Raw genomic sequence first — 14,891 nt, 5'->3', positions numbered from 1 at the left:
TTGATCTCAATCATCAAGATCAAAATATTCCTAGTAGATCTGAGGGTATACCCAAAATATCCTTGACAGATGCTTTCCCTCTTTGAAATTTATTTTCCCCTATAATTATAACAATTAATTAAGAAGACGGTAACATCCCCACACTGGCTTTCAAAAAAAAAGAGGACCTATACTCTGGTTGAGTGATAATGAATGAAGCTTCAAAGGCACGCATTCTCAATCAGAAATGAGTCGAGGCAAAACCTTTTCTAAACAAATCTCACGGGGAGCATGAGGTGTAATGACTTCAGACTGGAGAAAAAAAAGCCTTCCATCAAACTGGGATCCCCTTTTCAAAAAGGATCATTAGGCTTGCCAGCTTCAAAAAAGGATTGTTACAAAAGCACAATATCTACGCCCAAACAAAACAGACTCTAGCTACTTTGGCCTGGGCATGAGGGTAAGGCATTTGTACTTCTCAAGGACCACATAGGCAAAAGAAAATAGCAGTAGTGCACAGAGTTCATAACCCCTCATTCCCCCGGCCTCCACATTTGAAAGTTGTTCAGATCAAGTGGCATTATCATCTTCATGTCCCTCAGCACAATGATATAGTTCAAACAACATGCACACATAATCCAAAACATTTCATACAGAGTGCATTCTTCCCACTCATTTTTGTTGCTGTTGTTTTTTTTTGCGTCCTCAGTCCATTCCTATCCGTTCCACGCCTTGCTGTGTGTGTTTGCAGAAGACCCTTTGGCCTTGAGCCTCAAGCAGATGCACTGCGGCTCAGGCACACACACACACACACCGTCAAGGCAGTCCTCCGAGGGACACGTCCTCTACAGACTAACAGGATAAAGACTTGCCCAAGGTGTCCTCTGAAGAAACCATAATGAGGAGCAGCAGGGCCACGTCCGTCCATTCGTCCCCCCCCACCCCGTCCCCTTCCTCCTTAGAGAGAAGCCTCGAACGTAGACAATGCCACAAAGACGAGCAGAGGCGACACGACAGAACTGGGCCGCCACGCTCCTGATCCCCTTGCACTCATACCTAAAGAGACGAGAGGCGTAAGACAGACACGATACATAAAGAACCACACTAAATTCATAATCTCCGCTCCACCCTCCAACACTTTCTCTCTAAGGGGGGAAAGAAAGGCTAGACTTGACAACTCACTAAAGAAAGAAAATAAATAAATAAATCAAGCAGGCATGTGTCCACAGCAGTGAGGAAAATGTGAATTTGAAGCCGCCAAGCTTAATGTCCAGTGCCGTTTTACATGCATGCCTTGCTCTGTATTCAAGAGGGAGCAGGAGGCAACAGGCAGAGATGGATTGCCTGAGCCAGGAATTGTTAATAAAGATCAGATTGCTTTGCCCAGAAGAAGATACAGAGCCGAGCATGAACTCCAAGGATAAGAAATAAGTTACAGGGAGATAGAGAGAGAGGGGGATGGAAAGGAACAGAAAGTGATGGAGAGAGAATGTGTGAGTGTATGTGAGATGAGGTGTAGAGAGAGAGAGGAAGTAAGAGATGAAAAAAGATTGTGTATGAGAGACAAACAGAGTGAGAGAGCGTTTGTACAAGAGACAAAGAGACTACCACAGAGAGAAAGCAATTATGAGAAAGAGTGAGAGAGAGAGTTTGTCATATCTTTGTATTCTGTACATAAAAATGTGTTTCAAAGACCAATTCTGCCAACAACAAAAAAAGTCAACCACTTTAACATGCCCATTACGTACTTATTATAAGATATATAATGAGCAAAATAAGTTGTAAACCTCATTATTTCTGGTTTGGATGGGCAGTGTGCTAGTTGACGTTTCAGCATAACGAATGAGAACAGCCTGTTATTGTTATGTGACAATGGATGGAGCCCAAACCTTACAGCGGTGCAGGTTGGAGTTTTCCCAAATCATTTCTGGATTGTTTTCCCCCCGGGGACGCATCTGCACATGCAGCTTTAAGATATAAGCAAGCTAATGTGTCAAAGTTAGCTATCTTAAATTAGGATAGCATTGTTAGCCATTCGATAACGTCAAACCGAATTGTCAAGCAGGCAGAGTACAGTGTTTGGGAGCATGGGGCAATTAGCTCCCTACATCAGAGATGATGCAGAGAGAGCAAAGATGCCTGCTAGGCCATTTCAAGGCCATGAAGGGATAAATAGAAAAATCATGAATTTGTATCTTTCAGGAACTAAGATAGTTTGGTTACACTTTGACAGTGACATGATAGTCATAAACATTTATGACCTAACGTTTCTGTTATTAAGTGACATTCGGTTTTTGTCATTACAAGTTAGGGTTAGGATTAGGATTAGGTTTAGGGTTAGAGTTAGGGTTAGGATTAGGATTATGGTTAGAGGTTAGGGTTCATGTGTCATGACAGTGTCATGTCTTATGTCGATACTGTCTAGTAAAGTGTTACCGATAGTTTTAGGGGTTAATCAATTGCTGGAGTGCATCTTCAATTGTAATCCATGCCAATAAAGCCTACTTGAATTCAATTGGATGGGCGGTGGTAGCCTAGTGGCTAAGAAGCTGGGCTAGCATGCAGTAACCAGAACGTGGGTTCCTTGTAATAACTGATGTATGTAAGTTGCTTTGGATAAAAACGTCAGCTACATAAATAAATATAAGAATGAGGTGAAATTAAATTATACAAAAGAGGGTATATATGAAGTGAAACTAAATTATACGAGTATACTCAGACAGAGACAGTGACAGTGACAGAGAGAGAGAGAGAGAGTACAGGACAGAATGAGCTTCCTCAGGACATAGAGACAGGAGCACTGGAGAGGAGATAGCGCTGGGACTTACTGAGCTTGTGGACGGAGATGGTTTCTGTGGGGATTCCCTCGCCTCCATCGCTCAGAGCCCTGACCTGGATGACGTAGTCATCATCGGCAGGCAGCAGGATCTCCACTGTTGTCTCATTTGTGGTAACACTGTTCAATTCTCTGTGCCTCCGTCTCCAGTAGGACACCTAGAGATCGATGGAGCCAATTCAGTTTGATTTGTAAAGCACCATAATATAAAGTACGACTCAAGGTGTGCTACAGACCCAGTTTGAACATGAATCTTGATCCCTATAAGTAGTGAGGGCACTCCTCTGTGGAAAGAAAACTTGTGCCCAGTGTGCTGATTCACATGTCTATATTACTTTATGCTATGAGACATTTATGGAGTTACATTTGTTCCACTTTTATGAGTGACCAATAGCACAATTTGAGCACAGAAAAATATTTTGAGAGAGCACACAAATTATATTTTGAGGAAAAATTAAACTCGAGCACAAAAAAACTTGTAGTTGAGCAAACAGGAATCTATGTTTGCCTGTTTGCTAATATCAATATGTGCAACATCAGCCCCCTTTATTTCAGTTTCACTGTACGTGCTCACATAAACTGTTCCTCCACTAGCTCAGGAGATCTCTGTCGCGCTCGCTCAACTTCGTCTGTGTGCTCGCTCAAAACTTTCGACAACGTTACGTTTGTTCCACAATTCATCAACCAATCAGAAAAGTCAGGGGTTGAAGTCCAATTCTCATTGGCTGCTGAAGTCCACAACGCCTAGCGTTATTTACTAGTGTCAGTGGGAATCGGGAAAGGTTGGTCTTAGTTTCAAAGAAAGTGCTTGAGAGCACCTGATCGGAATAGAACGTACCCCATGTAAACTGACAACACATTTTTCAGTCGGAATAGTTTAATCAGAACGACAAAAAAATGGTCAATGTAAACAAGGCTATTGTAAGATTTAAAGGGGAATTCTGACATTTAGATCTTTCATCGTAATAGCTGTTTTTGCCTACTTTTCCTTGAGAAGATACAGCAGTCAATCCGATTGACCGCATACATGGGTGTTCATTCAGAATAGGTGCAGACTACACCACCTCTTTCATTCCGATTAAAATTCTGATCGGAAAAGGAATTTTCATTTCGATTGAGGTGCTTATATGACCATTTTTATTCCAATTGAGCTGTTATTCCGTTTCTAATCGGAATAGAAGTGTCCATGTATTGCACAATTGCTGTAACGCTATTTGTGATTCTCACAGTTGGGGGAGGTCGAAGTTCAAGTTTGCTTCTCTGTAGATGGGTAGAGTACTGCTGGGAAGGCATGCAATTCTCCCTATTACAAGTTAGTTGACCATCAAAATGACTGAAGCTGTTATATTAAGATTAAACAAACTTTCAATTAAGGACCCTTAAAGGAGAATTCCGGTGTGATATTGACCTAAAGTGTGTTGAAACATGATACCGAGTGTGTCTCATAGCCCATCTCGGCTTGTCCCCTGCACTCCAAAATCTGGCGCTAGTTAGCCGATGCTACCAACAGCTTTTTCAATGGTGGTGCTTCGGCATCGGGCTAGCCATGCAAATAAATCACTGTTTTACACCATTTACGAGGCTCAATGTATCTCCACACTTCATTGGTAGACTTCCGAGGGCCCTGACATTTAAAACGAGACATTGAGAACTTTGAAAAAGCACTGGTAGTTTACTTACCAGACGATTTATACAGACAGTATCTTCACGAAGTTTAGCGTTTGCAGCCATCTTGAATTTAGTCACGATAAGTCGAGCGACGAGTAAGAATGAACAGGTATGATAAGGGATCAGATTCCAAAAATAATTCAGTGGAAATGCATGGATTCCAGTTTCTTCAATCTCAACAGGATGAAAAGTTGAAAATGATACATTCTCTTTCAAAACCTCATAAGAAATTCCTTCCTATATGCATTATGGTCATCTGCATGATATACAGGAACTTGTGCCACTGACAGCACTTTCACAGTCACTTTTATGTGATCGTTATTCCAGTAATATAATAAGCGGATTTTTCACATTCTATTGCGGATGTCACACGGACAGCAGAGTTGAATATAACACCTTTCTGCCTCGACGCCTTATCAGTAGTCACGTGACGAATGTGTGAGAATGGAGACCGCAAAGAAAACTAATGTGTGTCTCTTTCAGAGCATTGCAGCTGTTGAGCTTTGAAGTCTGAATTAGACAAGAGGAGAATGGACATCACATTTCCCAGAAATCATTGTTCTAAGCAAAGAAGACATAAGAGAAGGCATCAAAATATTTTGGAAAACATTTGGTCATTTTGTGTTAATTAAATGAATTACATAATATGTTTCCGTATGACTACTTGCCTTCATAGCAATAAGCTTAATTGCGGAGTCTAGCAAGTAGGAATTTGTGGATATGTCGTATAGTAAATGCCAACGCAGAAGAACTATAATTTTGGGAAGAGCAGTGCTTGTCCATGCTACTCATATCATCTCCAATTCCTTGGTTGGAAACACATACATTTCAGTAGAATGAAAATTTATTTGTGAACCCACAGTGCTATTAAACTTTTAGGAAATTAATTAGACAATAAGAAATTAATTACCCTGGGAAGGGCACTGATGCAGTAGCTACATATAGCTTTGTGCATGGAAAGATGCCTACGTGCTTCCTACCTCTTTTATTTCTATGCTCACAACTTACCTGGTACCCTGTGACCTCTGACTCCATTTCCATGGCGACCACAGGATCCCAGTGCACGATGAGCTTGGAGCCAATGAGGGTCCACTCCACATTCTGCGGTGCCTGCCCAGGGGCTGCAGAACAAGGACTCGTCTTAAGTCACTTCACACCTCTCACAGAGGAGAGCCCATACAAAAATGTGATATATGGCAATATATGAACATATGTCAAATAACAGGGACTTATAATTTTATGGACATAAAATGGACATGTTATTCAAATATTTATGTCAAACATATATTCAAAGCTATATGTCCATACATGCATACAAAATATTTTAATTTCCCATATAAGATACTATATATCTTCATATACTAGATCCAATTATTTGTTTTCCAAATATATGGAGAAGTTTATGTGTGAATATGTGACAGACTTATATGTAGTCTGTATGCATGGTGGCATACATATCCATACACTAGATTCCACTACTTATTTTCTAAATATATGGATAACTTTATGTGTGAATATGTGGCAGACATATTTGTAGTCTCCATATATGGTGGCATACATATCCATACACTACATTACATTACTTATTTTCCATATGGAGAACAGTGTGAATATATTTGTTTATGTCTTGGCGTCACAGGTATGGTGTCGACTATGCTGCCTTATGTGTCAATGTTTTGTGTGGAGCGCTTTGGGTTGCACTATGTGCATGAAAAATGTGTGAGGCCAAAGCTACTTTAAATATAACGGATGCTTATCGCATCTTGATATGCGCATGCGCACACAGCAATACCCATCCCCCACCCTGGACTGACATTTGAACTCCAACCACTAGTGATGGCGAACTGAAGCTTTCTGAACCAGTGAAGATTTCAATCCAATTGTATCGAAAAAAGGTTCAGTACTCGAAGCTTCAGAACTCTATGAGGACCTCTGCTGGTGAAAGTTAAGGATAGCATTGTGTCACAAAGTGTTTCAGACATTAGCCATGAATGTCTTTGAGTCGAAGATGAATAAATGTTGAGCATGAATTAATGGATAAATAAATAATGTCATAAATAGGCCTAACTAAGCCTGTTTTGTACCCTGCATAAATACAAATGTAATTGCCTTCTCTACAAAAACAATAAAGGTAGTATTTTGGCTGTGAACATTTCTTGTATTCGTAAACAAATACATCAATTTAGAAGGGAGATGAATAAAGAATGGGCATGCACATTGCACACACATTTCTGTGATTATATTGAGTACGTAGCCTAGACCAATTGTAATCTGAGTTGTGTTGTAACTGTGCGATTCAGTCCGGCACACGCCTGGACTCGAACCCGCGAAACAGACGCACCTTAGAACGCACAGACGCACCTTAGAACAGACGCACCTTAGCGTGCTGATAATTGAGCTAAAAGCCCGGGCTATAAGCTTTCATGTCAGCAGCACTATTGAGTCTGTTGGCTCTCCTTCTTCAACAACCCACAACGGCGCCCCCCGTGTCGCGCAACTTTAATGCTTTGAATTAAATTTCGAAGCAGTCACGTGGGTGTGTGTGAAACGAAGCTTCGGACGTCACTGATCACGTGATTATCACAAAACGAATCAAGCTCCGATACAAAGCTTCACTCCAAATTAGGGCTGGGCGATATGGACCAAAACTGATATCCCGATATTTTGGGGCTGATTGGCGATATACGATATATATCGATATTTTAAACAGAAAGAGCTAAGGGTTTCGTATTCACTCAACATGACAATTACACAACCAGCTTTAATTAGAATGATTTCAGACTGCTGTAACACAGCTGTGCAAAAAAGTGTAAACAATAACATAGGCCTACCAATACCAATATGCTTAGTAGGCTACAGCTGCTCTGATAAAGCTGTGCAAATAACAAAAGACCAATAAGTCGACCCTGACTGACAACACAGGCCTACATTTTACTGCACAACGCAATATTTTGGGCACAAAAATATTGCAGTGGCCTACTGCAGAAAAACAATGCCGTTTTTTTTACTGTAAGGGTTTGATAGGGCCTACATGACAAGCAAATGTAGCCTATGATGGCCTAGACATAACTTGCTATCGATAACAATTAAATAGTTTTAAACAATTAGGCTACTTAAACAACGTAACTGAGTCACTCACCAAGAGTGTGATAGATGCTACCGTCATTTTGTATGCGTTCATTACCATTTTTGCATGTTCCGGTTCGTAAGAAAAAATCCCTATGCACGATTGAATGGGGTTTCGGGAATCATAAAAAATGATGCCCCTGACTGCTCGCGAGTCCCCGCGTGCATATCCTCTTAATAAAATCAGCGTGTAAGTTATCTCCCTGAGGACTTTAGATCTGCTATATCGCTAAACACAAGCACCCATAAGTGTATTTAAATTAGCTAGTCTATGTACCAAAAATGACATTTACCGTGAGTCGAAGAGCTGTAAACAGTGCTGTAACTTAAATCTGCATGTAGAAAACCGCTTGGAGCTCCAGTGGAGTTTTGATTTTACAACGAGAATTCTCGGTCTAGCCGTTGATGTGCCGACGGAACTAGGCATCAGCACCAACCTCTGATCACGGTAAACAAAATATGACTCAGTGTCCGTCATGTTTGAAAGTTTGTAGTGCTGCGAGGGACGTGCATACGCAAGGGGCGCAGTTGACCAGAGCTGTGGCTGTCTGAATGGTCTGAACACAAGTGGCTTTGATAAAATGGCCCATTATTTGACATAATACCGGTATTACGATATTGTCTCAACTACATATCGTTTTCAAAAATATATCGGTCGTAGTCGTAATACCGATATATCGCCCAGCCCTACTCCAAATTGGTTCATGTCTTCGATACACGCTTCGAAGCAGGGGGTTCACGGGTAACATCACTACCAACCACGGTGACTTCAACCGTCACTTTTCTGTCCTGTCATGCATCCGACTGTGTAAGCTGTACAAACTCTGCTGTCATCCATATCCAAGGTGAGAAAGCCTTTAGTAAACGGGAATTAGTTAGAAAAATATTGTTTTTATAATGTAATGTTAACCAAATCCGTTTGTTAACAGCCTAACCATCATGTTAGAATTAGCTAACGTTAATGTTATCAATTAGCTATCGATAACGTTAGCGAGCTAATATTGCTAACGTTAGCGATATTAGCTGTTAATGTTAACTTTTCCATTAATTAAGCAATAGAGCTGCACAGTCCCGCCCACAGTCAAAATGCGGTTAGGTGCCGGATGTAAGATTCCCATTCATTTGTCCCATTGACGTTTGGAAAAATCCGTATCTAACGAGTTTTACAGCATGTCTTAGGCTAACCAGCTACGGCATAACTCATAAGCATACAACATATCATTTCGAGTGAAAAAACGAAGAGAAAATCCAAAAAAAGTCAAAGGTACAAGACTGTGTACATGTTTTCATTTCCGAACGAAGGAACTACTCATCCCATAAACCACCGCGCCTCACTGAATAATATAGGCAAAATCGGCGCGATTTATTTTGCCATTTCCAACCGGCGACAGCACGCGAACCCTTTCCTCCAAACAGTGATTTTTATATAGTGACTGTGCAGTTAATAGCAGTTATTTCCGGAGTAAGCGTGTAAATATTAGTGTTTTGATATTGAATTTTATATTTATCATCGTGTATTTTATATCGTGTGTGTTCGAATTGAATACCTGACTCATCCTATGCTGTCATCATTGCTCAATCGGCTGATGCATGGACTGGTGCATGGTCTGCTCTTGGACCACCATATTCAGTTTATTAATTTGCCGTGAATTATTACACAAAATGTTCATTAAATGCACAAAGTATTCCTAGGTTAATGATTGATATGAATTATACAGTATGAAGGCTACAGTATAGCTAATGTTAACTAGCACTGCTAGCAGCATTAATGTAACCTCCCTGCTTAACTCACCACAACTTTGTAGGTCTTGTCCCTCATGCTGGCCCTTACAAAACCCACAAACTGACTCTCGGACACACAACAGTCAATAATGTGACCCGATTTAATGGATCATTAGTTTGTGAAGGGTAGTGTTAAGCCATCCTTACAACAGAAGACTTTGAAGATTTGGGAAAGATTCTTGAAAGATAGTCTTTTGAGTAAAGCTTGAATGGGGGGCATTAGTTAAAAGACTCCAATCTTTCAAAAATCTTTCCCAAATCTTGTCAAAGTATTCTGATGTATGGATCATTAGGCTACATGTTCTTCATCTCATAGCTCTTATTTAAGCTTACTTGTGCCAAGGTGTGTGTTTATTAAAGATGCATGTGAAGGTAGTAGTGCTTCAGTGATGGTCTTTTCATGTTCTGTGTGTTTTACAGCATATTAATCTTCTCTGTTCCCTGTTTGCAGGTGGTGATTTGTGAGGACTGCTGCCCTGAGAACACTGAGTGCATTCTGCATATGCCAAATCAATGTGTGCCACTTCCATAAAGGTGAAAAACGTTTCTACCTGGAGAGTGTACTCACTGTTTGTGTGGAAAAATTAAACTTTAATAAAAGGTTAAAAAAATATTTTGTGTGTTTTCTTTGGAACATCAACAATGTTATATTTCTGATACATATATTGTGACATATTTCTATAAATGTGACATAGCGGAACATTACATATATTTTGCAATATATTTACCTTATATGAGTGCAAATATATGTCCATAGACATATATTTGCAATATATTGGTATCCCTATATGCGTACAAATACATAACTTATCATATATTAACATATATGCAACTGACATATATTTGTAGTATATTTGTATATCTGGGAAAATATATGTGACATATATAAAAACGGGCAATTTTGCTATATTTTGAAATATATTTGACATGTATGTGTGAGGCATACATTCTCATACTTTATACACGGCTCTTCATAGTGCTGCAAAATGGTCCATTCACTTGAATGGGCCTTCCCAACGTTCGGCGGTCTGCTAATTCTGAATAACAGACCGTTGCTAAGTATAACAGACCGCTGTCAAGGAAAATGGGCTTTGTGCTTCTAAGTCAATTCTTTCATATCACTACGCAAGGATTGGAACTTCATTCAAAAGTGAAAGCAGACGGTTGATCAGCTGTGTTCTAAAGAATGTTTGATTCAAGTTCAGCGTGTGCTGTTGCGAACTATTTGTTTCTCAGCAAAAGCCATGATGAAACGGTAACAAATAGGCTATAGCCTAGGCTAAAGAGCAAGGGCGTAGGTTTGGTCTGAGCTTTCGTGGGGACACTATCCACTGACCCCCCCCGAAAAAAAGCTTCTCAACTCTTTCACCAGCCACTATAGATATATAAAAAATGTGCTACTGTCCAACTATCCATGATTAAAATTGATCTAACTGTATTGTGTAGCCTATAATCTGATTTTAATATGTACAGATATGTAGGCTATATTTAACATTTAACATTTATTTTCTATTTGGTCTGTTATGAAATCATGCATTGACCCATTTACTTATACATGCATGCTTAGCATTTTGTGAAAAGAAATCATGAAGGCTACATTGACAGTGACTCTTAACCGTGAGCTGCCTGTATCTCTGATTCTATTTACAGATATCTAGGCGATGTAAGCACAGCTCAGTTTTAAGAAATGCTTAAAGCCGAAAGACCATGTTGAATTTTGCTACAATTTATTTCAAAACCGGATTCATACTCTGGAACAGCTATACACTGGAATGCATTACACCTTTGTGTTAGGTAAGGTCTGCTGTTTATTCTGATATATGGTTTGTCATGTGTTGCGTGAAGAGTGTGTATTCCACCGAGACGAATGGATGTGGAGATTGGCGCAGAGAATAATTATTCAATCTCTTTAAGTTATTTTTCTCGCGAACTGTTTATCACAGCAAATAGTGGCTAGCTAGCACCGTTTAAAAGCTGAGAAAAGGCTCTTTCATGTGACACATGTGTGATGAGTAGCCTAGCCTACTTCTCGAGGAGTTCAACAGAGATGAATGGGTGAATTTGGATGCACTTCATATACCGAAGTGAAGCTGAAGCGCTGCGCAATGCTGCGCAGGAGACTGCGGCTCACTGGTAGTTACATTATTAGCCTACATTACATTACATTACATTTGGCTGACGCATTTTTAGCCAAAGCGACTAACAACATGGTAAACAGTTTAAGTTTTAAAGCAATTCTCAACAATTTTAGGACAATTAAAAAAACGGTAGAGTACAGTAAGAATAAGTGCATCCCCCCCATTTCAACCTGAATATTGGTGGGGACATTTCAGTCGTAATTTGACATTGGCGTGGACACGTTCTTCGACCCCCACGCAAATCTACGCCCATGCTAAAGAGTCATATCGTGGGGAGTTTATTGTGTCGTTTTGGTAAGTAGCCGTATAAGCGGGATAATGTCGCCGGTCATTGTCGGGAGATAGGTCCCTTCAGGGCGGAACAAGACCCCTCCGCTGCGCGTCGGGGTCCGGTTCGCCCTGAGGACCTATCTCCCGACAATGACCGGCGTTCTATACATTATCCCTTACATAATATATGTAATTTACATATATTGCCATATATCACATTTTTGTATGATTTCCCTCTGTCTGCGACACTGTTAGCTTGTCCTTCTCTCTGTTCCTGCCACAGCTGAGGACGTCTTGGGGACAAGTCTTACATGAATGACACTCTATCATCTTCGGTGCCCGTCAGCAGCACATTTGCTAGCGCTGCAGCCACAGTCTTACATCCTGTCAGACATATCCCGTCCACAACACCCACCCCCCCTCTTAAAAATGATACACACGCCATAAGGCCTGACAATACCACACGACAACTGTAATTTTCAAAGATGCAATTGGGAATGCATTCTTTTGGATGCACACATGATGTGTACAATGCATATTACTAACCCACTGCAATGCTCCAAAGGGCCATAATTTCTCATGACAGCCAGTACAATGGGCCTTTTGAAGAAAAGTTTTGCGGTATTTACAAGGAAGTTTCCATCTCTTAATACAGTCTAACTCAAGTGAAAGATGGATTTTTCTTTGCACATGTTCGAGGACACTGATGGACAGACTGACTGTAATTGGCTGCGAGAGATTATGACTCGCATCAATCAAGCCACAGGCTGCTTGCAGTTTAAACAGTCCAAACGGGTGTTCCTGACACACCAACATTTCATCGCTGCTTTGAATAATCGATGGTGAGTTTTTTTCAGATTAGCTTCTGCACATGTGCCAAGGAGTGGGATCGTTGGCTGAGCTGCAGCATGCCGCTGTCATCCTGCTGTCATCTATTATATTCTACACAGCCGCCATTATCAAGGTGGTAATCTTCACACAGATTGAAAGTGACAAAAGTGTCACCATGTTCATTTCTTTTGAAATATACGAATTGGGATTTGAACGCCTTTTTTTCATATTTTAAATTGAGAAATGTTTTCAAGTTACGGAAGGTCAAAAAACAAAAATCACTGCCCATGCATGCAAAAAGGGTGGGCAAAATGTCCATCTTTTTAGTGGCACATTTCCTTTCCTTTTGTCTGTGTCATGAATACTCACAGAATCGTTTGGTGGTGGCGTTGATTGTGGGTGAGGGCGGACCGGTTCCAGCTGTGTTAAAGGCGCTCACGGTCAGAAAGTACTGGGTGTGGCCCGTCAGGCCGCTGACATAGACAGATGTCTGATTGCCAGACACTCGCACTTTGCCCATCGTCTCAGGCTTGGTGTCATCTTCCCAATACACTACCTGCATTCACAATGACAGACAGAGAGAGTGAGAGAGAGAGAGGGGGGGGGATAAGAGAGAGTGAAGGAGGGGAAGTAGGGAGAGTGAGGGAAAGGGATCAAGAGTGAAGAGGGAAAAAGAGTGGAGAGAGAGAGAGAGAGAGGAGAGGAGGGGGAGAGAGAAGAGAGAGTGAAGGAGGGGAGGTAGAGAGTGAGGGAAAGGGATCAAGAGTGAAGAGGGAAAGAGTGGAGAGAGGGAGAGAGTGAGGGGGAAGAATAAATAAGAGTGTGTGAAGGGGACAAAGAGAGAGATAGAAGAGGAGAAGAGTGAAGAGAAGAATAGCATGATAGAAAGTCAGAGAGAGAGTGTGTGTGTAAGAAATACTTACAAATACAGAAAGAGAGAGTGAGAAGAATAGGGCAGGCAGAAAGGGAGAAAAAAGAGAGAGAGAGAGTGAGAGAAAGAGAGAGAGGAATAGGGCAGGCAGAAAGGGAGAAAAAAAAGAGAGAGAGAGAGAGAAAGAAACAGAGAGAGAGAAAGATAGAGAGGAATAGGGAAGGCAGAAAGAGAGAAAAAAGAAAGAGAGAGAGAGAGAGACAAGAGCACATTTCCCTATTCATCCTCAGGTTCCAAAAAGTGGAAGTTAATAACATAATCCATTGCATGCATCGTAGCGGTGCTATGACAACGGAGCGGTTTTGTGCTCGGAGATGGAAGCAGTCTGGTTGCAGGTCTTGAGGTGAACATAGAATATCTTACTGTGAGTGTCGTGCCTCTAATAACACAGCTACAAGGGAAAAGCCTCTAGAGGAACTGTGCCAGTGGGAAATGATTGTCGAAATGAATCAATGGCAATCTTTTTGTGATTACTCATTGGAAATACAAAAGTCTTTCCAATGAGGAGAGATGGAGTGTGTGTGTGTGCGTGTGTATGCATGTGTGTGTGTGTGTGTGTGTGTGTGTGTGTGTGTGTGTTTGTGTATGTAAGAGGTGGGTGGGTGGAAGGGGGGGTGAGACAAAAATTGTTATTACATTTCAGGCACCTTTCATTTTCACTAAGAGACAGGAAACCCACCTCATAGCCAAGAACTCTTTCAGGAGAGGAAGCGCCGAGAGGCAGCCAGTTCACTTCGATCTCTGAGGCAGAGGCACTTCTGACCCATACTCTGCCTGGCACGCCACTGGGCTCTGACCAGACACAACAAGACAAAGATGAGCCCAAAGACGAGGTGTTATATGTGTGTGTGGTGTGTGTGTGCAGATGTTGTGGGAGAGAGAGAAAGAGAGTGATACAAAGAGAGAGAGAGAGAGATATATATGTTTATGTGTGTGTGACAGAAGAGAAAAAGGGAGGGAGAAAAGAGAGAGAGAGAGAGAGAGAGAGTGGCTGTGTTTGAGTCTCAGTGAGCGCAGACAGACTTAACACTGATTATTTAAAAAACAGGAACACTGCTGGAATATAATCTCTTCCCTCAAACAGTAAATGACTGTCCTTTGCTTTGATGGCCTACGTGGCTGACACAAAAGAATATTGTCTGTACAAAAATTCAATTAAAGCTCTAAGCCACTGACAGAAAACTGTCTCTGCCAGACAGATTCTTCCATTCCCCTTCAGCTCCCCCCGACCCCCTCCCCCTCAAATGATATCCAATTGGCCATTAAAAAATGTACCTGGAGTCACAATGTCCTCATCAGTCTCTATTTTTTTCTCTCACTTTTTCTCACT

The 14,891-nt window shown here is 41.1% G+C and overlaps 1 protein-coding gene across 1 annotated transcript in view; it reads right to left on the bottom strand.

Moving 5' to 3' along the window:
• Window positions 1-896: 896 nt before the first annotated feature.
• The window catches only part of cntn3a.2 (contactin 3a, tandem duplicate 2), a 59,599-nt gene continuing 45,604 nt past the window's right edge, over window positions 897-14,891 (bottom strand). The window contains exons 19-23 of the mRNA XM_076276047.1: window positions 14,241-14,353; window positions 13,000-13,186; window positions 5,492-5,604; window positions 2,808-2,973; window positions 897-1,035 (exon numbers count right to left, since the gene is read on the bottom strand). Of these exons, the coding sequence (XP_076132162.1) occupies window positions 938-1,035; window positions 2,808-2,973; window positions 5,492-5,604; window positions 13,000-13,186; window positions 14,241-14,353 (677 nt within the window). The 3' untranslated portion in view covers window positions 897-937. The remainder of the gene's footprint in view (window positions 1,036-2,807; window positions 2,974-5,491; window positions 5,605-12,999; window positions 13,187-14,240; window positions 14,354-14,891) is intronic.

The sequence above is a fragment of the Alosa pseudoharengus genome, unplaced genomic scaffold (assembly GCF_046254945.1).
Source record: "Alosa pseudoharengus isolate Yale_2024_CS ecotype anadromous, Long Island Sound unplaced genomic scaffold, YU_APseudo_1.1 YU_APseudo_1.1_scf_9, whole genome shotgun sequence".
Taxonomy (NCBI): Eukaryota; Metazoa; Chordata; class Actinopteri; order Clupeiformes; family Clupeidae; genus Alosa; species Alosa pseudoharengus.
Note: the sequence above shows the minus strand (reverse complement) of the source record. Positions and strands in the feature narration are given on the sequence as shown.